This window comes from Leptopilina boulardi, unplaced genomic scaffold (genome assembly GCF_019393585.1).
Source record: "Leptopilina boulardi isolate dan_hultmark-lab unplaced genomic scaffold, ZJU_Lbou_2.1 LbouV2_342, whole genome shotgun sequence".
In the NCBI taxonomy this organism is placed as follows: domain Eukaryota; kingdom Metazoa; phylum Arthropoda; class Insecta; order Hymenoptera; family Figitidae; genus Leptopilina; species Leptopilina boulardi.
This window is the reverse complement of record NW_026137910.1, coordinates 69,334-81,333: the sequence shown is the minus strand read 5'-3', so window position 1 is coordinate 81,333 and position 12,000 is coordinate 69,334. Positions and strand designations below refer to the sequence as shown.

The following is a 12,000-nucleotide window of genomic DNA, read 5'->3' as shown; positions in this document are numbered from 1 at the left end:
TACTTTTAGATTAGACGAGATAATTTCTTTGAAGAATAGTAGTGTGATGAAAGATAGATAATGACTTCCTGAACTTTAGAGTAATAGACATTTGAATTGTTCTTTAGATTTTCATGAAACTTGGCGTGAAAGTAGTTTTTTTTTTTTTTTATTTATTTTACTTTTTTTTATGAAAACTAAAATTGCTTTCAGTTCAGTCTTATGTAATTAAAAGTTTTATCGATTCAGAAAATTTGAGTTCCTTTGTATGAGGGGAATCAATTTTTATGGTATTTTATTATATATTTACGCTGAGAAAAAAGGTTTGAGGTGAGTACTCTTTAAATCTGAATTAGTAAAAGTGTTTACTAATTTAAATTAGTGACTCACTTTTTGTTTTAGAATTAGTAAAATTTTACTAATTGTGAATCTAAAAGTGAGTCACTAATTCAAATTAGTAAACTTTTTTATTAATTCAGATTTAGAGAGTACAAAAAATGTTGTTTAATATACGTGTTATGTCAATTAAAGTTGAATTCAGAAAAAATTTTGCCAACAAAAAAAATGTAGTTTGGACATATATTAACCAAAATTTCTTATTGTCAACTTAAACCTTTTTCTCATATGTGACGCTCCACGAGAAAAGGAATTTTAAAGGGAAAAAAATTTAGATTATGTTTTAAATTTCAATTTCTATTGAATATTTTAAATCTAATGAAGACATAATAGACGAGTTGATCTTCTTTGTGCAATTTTCAATCCGAAAATCACAAATATAACCTAAAATTTGTTGTCTCTTTTGGAATTTTACAACTTTTGTAATAGTATGGAGAAAGTAGTGAAACATTTTTGCTGAAAAATAATAAGAATTGGTAAAGCATAAAGAAGAGACTTATTATTTTATATTAAATGATAATAATATAAAAAGCGTGAAAGTGAAACTCTCGTAAAAGAATTACACATATACACATATATGTTTGTAGAGAGATGGAGTCATGCAAGGATGAAAAGTACAGTGTCACGTTTTCTGCACTGTTCATCATATGCATACAGGGTCGAGAGTGTAATGCAGATTTAAAAGGGGAGCACGTATGACTTTGCTCTTCCTTTTATAGAATGCATATGCTATTCTTGCATTCACATTTTAGAATATACTATGTTTATTTGTGTAGATTATGAGAGAGGCACACAGACGGGAATTTCTGTTCCAAGTTCTGTATTCTCCGCTACTTCTTTTATACAATTCTGTTTATTAATTCCATGAGACGTGCTTCTATATTAATTAAATTATTCCTTATCTTTTACTACATTTATGATATCTACCAGCACAAGATGAACCTGAGCAAACTTTATTATATTAAACAATAAACCGAAATAAACTCGAACTAATATAAGTTGTATGAAGTTTTGTTTAAGTCTGGTAAACATAATATATCATTAATTTCTAGGATTAATTTAGAATCCTTCGATCTTGAACAGAAAAATAAGGTACTGTACTATTAATATTTATACACTGAAAAAAGAGTTTGGTTTTGACAATAAATTTTTCTGTTGCGTCAACAAAATTTTGATTGCCCAACCAAATTTTTTTTGTCCAAACCGAACATTTTTGGTTGCTTAAATACCAACCAAACGTTTTGTTGTCAAAACCAAACCCCTTTTTGTACAGCTCAAGTTTGAAGTTTGCGATATTTTTACTCAATTGAGATGTGAGATTTTTTAAGCTGATTCTTGGATTGAAAAAATTCTGAACATGACTAATATTCAACAGAAAAAAAAAGGTTTTATGGTGTTGAGAGAGCTGGATAAGTTTAGGAGGAGCAATAAATCAGAGGGTTGGGGTATACTTTTTCTATAAAAAATAATTTCTAATTTTTTTTTTTCTATAATAAAGTTCAATGTCGTACCTATATGTTATTTTTTTAAAATTCAATTTATACTAATGAATTTTAATTTTATTACAGTTCATTTTGAAATTAAATAGAAATCGTTTTTTGTTACTCGCAAACGACTTCAGAGAAGTCTTATCAGTTGTTTCTATTAAACATAAGCGGGTGAACGAAAGACTATTTATTATTTTGTCTAGATATAAAGATTATGCTGCAAACGATGCAAATTTTTAATTTAAAAAAGATTCCACTCTCTAAATTTGAATTAGTGACTATTCGCTTATTCCTAGCCCAGAGTATGCAGCTGAGAATAAGTGAATAGTCACTAATTCAAATTTAGAGAGCACGATTTTGACATTTGTTCGTACACTTAAAAAAGTATCATTGTTTCAAGAAAACCATGTACTTGGTCCGTCTTTGATCCACTACCCATGCAGAAATTTTGCCAGGGCCCAGATTGGGGCCGGATCAGACTGCCCTATTAGGGAATGAAACGCCGCGCCTGATGTGGCCCTGATTAGGAAATCCACATTTTCTGGTCGCCCTGATCAGGTGTGGCGTTTCATTCCCTACTACGGTCCTGGTAGGGCAATTTTTACACGGGTAATTTTGTTAATTCAAAAAAATATTGTATCAAATACGGACAAGTACATAGTTTTCTTCACAATAAAACTTTTGTTAGACCCATTTATAATGAAATGAGAAGAAAATTTGTTCTAGATGTGTATGGAGATGGTTTTCCTTGAGCTGAAATTCTGGAAAAAAAGTGAAATGTTATATTATAGTTATAGAGAAGGTCGATAAGTAGTTTTCTGTGTCTAGGTTTAAAGTCATGTAATTGAAGACTAAAGGTAGACTATATTTATATAATTGGCATTGAAACACTTAATGGAACGAAGACCCCTTAAAGTTTGTTTTTCTTTTTTTTAAATATACTCTTGTATATATATAATTATAAGTGGAGTATTATTGCGTATAATAAAAAGTAACTTAGTTAATGTCATTAGTAATATATGAGAGAGTCATACTTGGCTACTTGAAGACGACGTTACACTTGGCTGCATGTAGGTGTCATGTAAAAGACCCATGACCCCAACACGAACCATATCGTACCACGCTTCTACGCGTTTTGAATCTTGATGTTGTTTCTTCTTCATGGACTCTTGTTCATATACACACAAAGTTCATTTACATTTTGCATTTCATTACAAATTATAATCCTTATTAATTCATATATGTACTTATATTTTTACGAATTTTTATATAAATATATATTTTACTTTTATTATTTTGAGGTATCCTGAGTTCAAATATTGTATTTTGGCAATGCTGTCTGCGAATACAAAGACCATTGTTATCATTATTAATTCAATTAATTAAATCAATTCAATTAATCGAAATAATTATAATCATTTCCAAAAATAAAATGTTATTTTCTTACGTTTTAGTTTATTTTTTGTGCAGCTAGAATGACAAAATTCGATATATCGATATTATTTATTTGAATTTCTTTACACTGAAAAAAATTCTAGTTGGAATAACCAGAATTCTGGTTAGAGTATATTTAACATTTTGATTCTGGCTAGGTTAACCAGAATTCTGGTTATTTTAACGAGAATTCTGGTTAACTTAACTAGAAAGTAATGTTAAATATAGCCTAACCAGAATTTTTTTTTCAGATCATACATTACGTATATGGAAATATTCAAAGTCATTTTTCTCGAATAGCCCTCCGCGGATTATTTTAGTTTTTATATTTTTTTTAATCAGGGAACACTACTGATTCAAAATCAAGAAGAAATTTTCATGTGCAAAGACTTTTGATTCAAATCCTGTTCAGGCGCACCGTGCCCAGCCTATAATTTATTTACAAAGCTCGTTTATTAAAAATTATTAAATTTGTGCGAAATATGACAACATAACCTAAAATTTTTTTTGATCCGATTCAAAATTGTCTAAACAGATTCATTAAATTTTTCATTAATATAGGAAATTATTCATTGAAACGAAGTCCTATTCAAAATGTTATATGCCGATTGAAAACATTAATAATGAATCCGCATTCTTAAAATGTCTGATTCTCTAAACGGTGCATTTAATATGCTTTTTTCCTGTGTAATGCTAAGGAATGGAATAAAAATCACTGAAATTAATTATTTCTTTTCAAGAGATAAGTTTCTATAATAATGTTTCGAAGTTTGCCCATTTTTGTTATGATTGTCATTTTTAAATTATATGTTTGGTCAGTACAAAGTGAACCGCAAAATCCTTCGAGCGTCCATACATTTAGTGCACTGTAAAATTATAATTACAAAGCAATTTTACATGATAAGATGAATTTTATTTATTTTACTATATATTTGCTTGCATCAAAACTAATTATAAAGTTTGTGATTTTATTTTGAAATAGAGAAGAACTGAATAAAATTGAAATTGCTTTCGAGTGTTCTGACAGGTTTGACAGACACTTGGTAAAGACATTCACTTATCAGGATATTCAGTTTATATAGAATCCCTCTGATTCTGGGGTCAATCGATATCTGTCAAAGAGCGTAACACTATCGTTTATATCTTCCCCATCTATGTTATACTAAACTATTTTATAACAGGTAGACAACAAATTGATTACTAATATTTTATTTCTAATTTTATTTTACAAATATATATATACACTTTGCTGCAAAATATATTGAAAAAAGAAATTTATTTTTTATATTTCATTTTAATATATAAAGTCCTAGCGCGTTTTATTTGAATTTATTTACGTAATCGATCTTCCAATAAAAACTTGATATTATACGCACATATAAAATAATGGTTTGATTCTTTTTTTATGTGCGGCTTAGAATTTCTTTAAGTCAATGTGTGTCGGTGTTCATCATATGTTCTACATGGAAAATAAATCTTGGAATATTAATTTCATTTTTTTTTTTTTTTTTGCACTCAAAGAGTCCTTGAAGAATAATGTCACATTATTTATTTCTATATGTATGTGTATGCGAGTGTATAAGTAAAAAGAGAGAAAGAGAAGGGACTATGAGTTAAAGAGACACAACGAGTATGATATAATTATTGGTACTTCTCTGTTGATGAGGTGATTGCTTGCGAGATGAGTACTTTGACATGGCGTGGGATGAATATTACTTCTATGTACTCTGAAATATACAATAATACCTCATTTAACATTTTTTTTTCTTTTTTACAAAAATGTATTGACAGTTTCATTAAATTTGTAAAATTTTGTTTTCAATTTTGAAATTGAAATATATTTGCATTAAAATAATTAAGATAAAAGTGAAATTTTTCGTTATTTTATACGAATTATTTGCGTGCGGCTCTTTATAAAAGGCGTTATAATTTAATTTTTCTTTCTCCCCTGTGCGAGATATATCACATTCATGATTATATCTGAATCTGCATAATCAATTAGTTTTTTTTCAGTTATAAACGATGTTTTTAACTAGATTCCGTTCGTTAGAGTCTTTTCACAGATTTATATATATCCGTAGTACACGTTAATTAACTAATTAAGTGGGTGTTATTATTTATGTTGTTGATAAACCTCGGACGTGAACATCACATCAACAGAGCACGAGCGGAACGCACGAAAAGTAAAAGTTTTGCTTTCGTTTTATCCCCTGCGCTCACTTCAATGTTAATAAAAGTGATTTTCCTGGTTTTAAAAATAATATACATTAAACGCACGCAGATATACAGAAAATGAATTTTCAACACAAACATGATGTTACAAAAGAATTATGCCATATTTTAGAAAAAAGATTGTTTATGACCTCGTAAAAATAGAGCTAAAGTTATTGTTTACAATACTTTTACAAAATTTATGTCAGAGCACTTTGCATTCAAATTCCTTTGCGAGAATAGATTATAGATGTATTATTTAGAAATAATTTTGGTTTATAAAATTCTATGTGTAATTTATTTTAGACGCGATTGAATATTATGTATTGAATTTTATGAATCTTACCAAAGTATATTTTTTTACTTCCCTAATTCAGTGTTTCATAAAGAGGTTTACTTTTTTATTTAATATTTCGCGCCTTTCTCGAGACATCGGTGTTAATTTATAAGTACATTTGCTGTACATTCAAGAACTTTTTTTTACAGATGAAACAAAGATTATACATTATAATTATTATTACATATTTTTATAATATATTAGATTAAAATTGTAGAGCAATAATAAAATACGTCGGCTTTATACATGTTAAAATTAAATTACGAAGAGAGTAAAATTTGCTAAATTAAATTTGAGAAATAGTAAATTTTATTTCGAAGATGGTAAAATTTACTGAACTAAACAGTACATTTTACTATATATTAACATTTTTAAAATGGTTTATTTTTTTAAATTAAGTTTAATTCAGGTTAGTTACATAATTATATTATTAATTATTACTTTAATCAAAATTAGTCTAACTCCATATTTTCTTATTTCTAATTTAAAAAGTGATTTATAAATAAAAAATGCTTTATGTGCGGAAATGTAGAAAATTTTCTTATTGTCACTTTGAAATATTAAAATAATAAAAAAGAATTCGATTAAAATATAATTCTCACAATTTCAAGTTAGATCGAATGCTCTTTCGAAATAATAATTTTTGTTCAATTTACAATTCGTATGAATAGAGAGTAGGGAAACTGGTCATTTGAAATTTGTGAATTCAACTTCATATAGTCATTCGCTTTTTTCGTTTTGAGATAGAAACCTGCATCTCATCGAGGAACAATAAAGGTGTTTACATACCTTCTTCGTTTTCGGCAAGCGATGCATTTTCACGAAGAATCACTGACTTTGGCTATGATAAATATTTCATTTCAACCGTGAAAATGAAATATTGTTGGGAGCCACTCAAATTCAGTGAACTAGGTGTCAAAAATATAAAGTTATGGTATATTACGGACGTTCTACATGATATCCAATGAAAATTTATATGCACCCATTCTAAACTAACCCTTAAGTTTAAATCAAATATAATATTATAATTTTCATTCAAAGACGCAAATAATATTTTTAAATAAAAGTGATAGATATTTTCCATATAAATTAAAATAAAACTTAAAACTGAGTTACATTAAACAAAATTGTTCAAGCAAATCTCTATTTTTAAATTAAGAATTTTTTTTCTGGAATAAAGTTTGAAGATGTTAAGTTTTACCAAATTGATGGTAAATTTTACGAAGTAAATTTTTGAATATGATAAATTTTACTAATCCTTATTTATTCAGTAAGATAAATTTAATATAATTTAAATTTTCATTTCTTTTTTTTTATTAAATTATTCTGAAATTATAAAATTATAAAGTGGAGTAATTTTGTAAAAAGAAAAGAATTTGTAGAGATTTTAATGGCATTTATCGATGTCATCCAATGACTATGTGAAAGGCGTACTACTAAACGATAAGAGACACCCGTTAATGGCATAGTTTGAACTCGACACACCTGTTTTGTGTGCTTTCTCATTTCTGCTTGCATAAGTCTGCGTATCTGGTACAAATTAAACGTAACGGAACACAATGTACATGTATATATATATTTAATTGCATAAATTTTTCTGACAACATATCTCTTGTCTCAGATATCTTGAAATAATAAAAATCAAATTATATTTTATAAAATTGATATCCATATTTCAAAATCATGAACAGCTTCGCCTTTCGCGTATACAATCAAAAATAATATACCTGTTCATTATATTATGACATATACTAGTGTAAGGTTTTATATTCAAGAATTACTTTTCTGATTTTGCTACAATTTTTTATTTTAAGAAAAATAAATCTTTTCTAACCAACTAATATTATGTTTATATTGAAAAACAAAGTTTTTGAAAATAAAAAAGTATATTTTTGTATAAAAATTATGAAAAATTAGAAATTAATTTTTTTAATGTGAATTATTAAAAATTGTATAGAATATGTATTTATTTTATTGAAATTCTTTATAACAAATTATTAAATACATTATCGTGTGAGAACTGGCTGAAAAGGCGTTCGCATCGATCAATCAAAGGAATTCAGAGCTCTTCTACAAGTGAAAGTTTGCGGATTTCAACATATTCATTATAATTATACATTTTTCGTTTTTAGTGACATAATTATTATAATTATACACAAGTGTATAGAAGTTTATAGTATAAATGGCAAGGCCATTAAATTAATTATATTTTTAATATAACTCCAAGTTCAAAAAAAAAAAAAAGAAAAATGAAATGAAACTTTTTTTGCGCAAATTTAAAGAAGAACAAAATCAGAATTATAATTAAAATTATTAAAAAGCAAAATAAAACGACGTGTTATTTTTATTAATTTATTATTTTTAATTGATATTTTATATTTTTCTTTTATTATATATACTTTTTGTTTCTATTGTATTTATTTTTTTTATATATTGTAATATGTCAATATAGAAAAAAATTGTTATTTATTTATTTATATCTACATAAAATAAGCAGTAAGATAATTCTTTTGTATTTCGCGGAATATTTAATGAAAGCTTTACTCAATATTAAAGTAATAAAAAGCTCCGATTTCTGTCCTAATAACACAAGATATCTTGGGATATATTGATAATATCCCGCAGATATCCTAGTGATGTCCTATGGATATCAAAAGGATCTCTTAAGGATATCCAAAAAATCGGCGGTTTGGATATCCTTTGGATGTCCCATGGATATCTGAGGATATCTCTACAGACTTTCATAAATGTCCTCCAGATATCCCATAGATATCGTCAGGATATCCCACAGATATTTTCAGGATATTCTCAGTATATCTTCTGGATGTCAAGAAGATATTCTCAGGATACTGTTTTTAAAGTTATTATGAGACTACGAGTGAGAATATTCTGTGAATTAAATTTTATATAAATAAAATAAAATGCAACTTGTTTTTCAAGAAAGTTGTTTAATTTGAAAAATTATTAACTAATTTTTTTCTCATTCGTGATTCATTCCTTTATTCATATGCTTAATATTGTCAGAAAATAAATTGGCTTTAAACAATATAAATTCTTCCCCGCAAATAACGAATAACTATTAATATTAATTATACATTAAGTGCATGAGTTTATTTAAAAAGTTTGAAAAATGCGTTTCAAATTTTCATTTAAAATAAATTAGAAGCTGATAAGATTTTTGTTTTTATTATATTATTATTCATTATATTAGCTTAACAATTTTAACCTTTAAAAATATATGTTGAGATATTAAATATCCCGTGAATATCCTAATAATATCCCACGGACATCCTGAGGATATCCTGCGATATAATATCCAATAGATATTTTGTAGATGTCTTAGGGATATCCTGTGGATATCCTTTTGTTATGAGGGTGAGGATTATATTCTAAAATAGATATATAATAAGGAGAAAGAAATGATTTTCGTAAAAGATTTAATATGTAAAAGTCATAACTTAAATATCTTTATAATCCAACTGTGAAAACAATTTAGAAAGAGGATTAATTTTGTAATATTCTGTTGGTATAAAAAAAACTGTATTTGACTATTTTTATCTGCCTCAAAACTCAATGTACATGCAAGAAGCTAAAAATAACCTAAAGAGCATTCAACAGGTTTTGACAGAATCTTCCAACAGGTGTATTGTTTGAGTCAATGAGAGAAAATTTCATTAAATGAAAATTACAATTTTTCTGTTATTAAATTTGAGAACAATTTTTTTTTTATAGTCAGATTGTATATTTTTGTTTTATTTATTGATTTAAAAACAAAAATAGACAATAAAATATTAGCTTTCACTTGTCAATAACAGATCTCTTCAGAAATTCATTATAATTTAAAATACGAAATAAAGATATATGTTGAGATAACATAATCAAAACGTTAAAAGTTAAAAAAAATCTTTTTTAATATTTTAAAAATCAATATTAAATTACATTCATAACCTTAAAACTTAAACTTACTAAAAGGGTTATAACATTTTTTTGGAATTTTAATTTATTTGGCTATATTTTATTACATTTTCTGAATAGTAATTTTTTATTAAAATTTCAATCTGTAGTTTTCTATAAAAAATGTAATTTTATTTCAAATTCTACCCCTCTCCCTTTTTTTGGTCGTTAAATTTACTCTCTAAGCCTGAATTAGTCACTTTTGATTAATTCAATAGCAGCGATTCGTTTATTAAATGAATTAATAACAGTAATGATTAATTTTTAGTCAAAAATGACTAATTCATTAGTTAATCTAATTTTTAGGTTATGTTACATGACTAAAAAATAAGTAGATTTATGTCTACCAAAAATTTTAATAATTTTTTTTCACAAATAATTAGTTATTTTCTACTAATTGAAATATATAATAATAATATTACTATTTAAATGAATAAATTATTTCAGAATTTATTAAAATTTATTGCTTTTTTTGTGTTTCAGAATAATACAGATGCTCATATTCTTGAGATGATCTCCTACATTTTAATAATTGCCGGAGCACTGACTTTCTTTGTCAGTTTTCTTGGATATTGTGGAGCAATGTTTGAATCTCGATGTCTTCTGTGTGTCGTGAGTTATTCATATATTTAAAAAAAAAAAATTTATACTCATTATTTATAAAAAAAAAATTGTTAAATTATTTTCTGTTTTTATTTTAAACTTTCTTTTCTAAATAATAAATATTTTAACTTTCAGTATGGTATTCTGATTCTCATTGTTCTTATTCTGGAATGTGTTGTTGTTGGACTTGCCTTTGAACTTAAAGGAGATGTAAGTATCCTTGAAAATTGAATTTTTCCCCCTCAATTACATATATACGAATTAATCTTAACTGACTATTTTGCGAGTTAATTTCAAATTGTTCTTTTCCTTTAAAAACTCAATAGTCATTTACAAATTAATTTGGAATGGTTGGTAAAAATTAACAAGCGTTTTTATAATCGTATTAATTGAAAAATTTTTGCAGGCAGAGAAAGAGACGCAAAATTTGTTAAAATCAACTATTAAGTATTATTCAGGACAAAATGATGCCGTGACGCTTGCTTGGGATCAAATCATGACTCAGGTAAATCAGCAGCACAATTAATAAAGGAAATTAAAACTTCAGAGCGGAGAATAAATTAAAGCTTAAGCGAATCTCTTCCGGTTTTACATTCTTACACGCGATCATCTTGATATGTATTTTTCTCGTGTATAATCCTCTTCTGGGAAAATTTCCATAAGAATGTTATAATTTCATTTTTCACTTAACATTTATGACAAATTGGCGATTTGCAATTTTCACACCTTTACAGATTTAATGAATTTCTCTACATTTCGCTACTAGCGTAAAATATTTTACGTGTTTTGAATATAAATTTAAAATATTATCAATTTTAATTTAAATTAAGTTTTGTTAATTAAATGAAATGACTTCAATTTTTTTCATTGTTTAAAATTATTATTTAACAATAATACTAAGGTTTACCTGACTATAAACACGGAAATAGTTATTGATTATAATTTTTTTTTAATATAGTTTTTATTAATTGTATTTCACTGTCTCGTCCTCAAGATCAATTTTCGTAGTCCCGCCGTACTGATCGTTCCACCACAGTAATTTTAAAACTCAAGAGTTTTTGGCGCCTTCGGTAGGTGTCGCCCTTGTCGTACTTCCCTTTTCCGTCATTACGTTGTTCTGTGCGTTCCACGACACATCGTTTCAAGTGAAACCAAAAAAAAAAAAAAAAAAAAAAATAAATAAATAATAATAATAATGAAATCATCATCGGATAGCAGCTCATCTAGTGAAGAGGATCGTCGTCGACACAAAAAGAAAAAGAAAAGTTCATCGCTTAAAAAATTGGAGAAGAAGTTCAGAAAGTTAAAAAAGGACTTGAAAAAAGCAAAGCACAAACGGCGTTCACTCAGCAGAAGCTCGTCACGTTCAACATCGGAATCTCGCAGTGAGTATTCAAGATCTGAACAAGGATCACCACGTTCCAACAGCCCGAGCATAGAGCGCATCCCGAGAGGAGCGTCGAATGACGGGGCGGAACATGATCGCGATCGAGAGCGACGCACATCCAGGTCCGAGCACGCTAGACGGCGGAGCCTAGAGCGTTATCCGCGAGATGCGTCTGGTTCGCGCCTTGGTGCAAATGAAGACGAAGAGCGTAA

General features: G+C 27.1%; 1 protein-coding gene across 5 annotated transcripts in view; it reads left to right on the top strand.

Annotated features, from left to right (window-relative positions):
- Positions 1-12,000, top strand: part of LOC127285878 (tetraspanin-1-like) — a 69,120-nt gene that overhangs the window by 46,006 nt on the left and 11,114 nt on the right. For all 5 annotated transcript variants that reach the window (XR_007843669.1, XM_051312084.1, XM_051312083.1 and 2 more), the window contains exons 4-6: positions 10,282-10,410; positions 10,537-10,611; positions 10,808-10,906. Coding sequence is in view for 4 of the 5 variants with exons in the window: in XM_051312084.1 (XP_051168041.1) it covers positions 10,282-10,410; positions 10,537-10,611; positions 10,808-10,906 (303 nt within the window). In the remaining variant the exon portion in view is untranslated. The remainder of the gene's footprint in view (positions 1-10,281; positions 10,411-10,536; positions 10,612-10,807; positions 10,907-12,000) is intronic.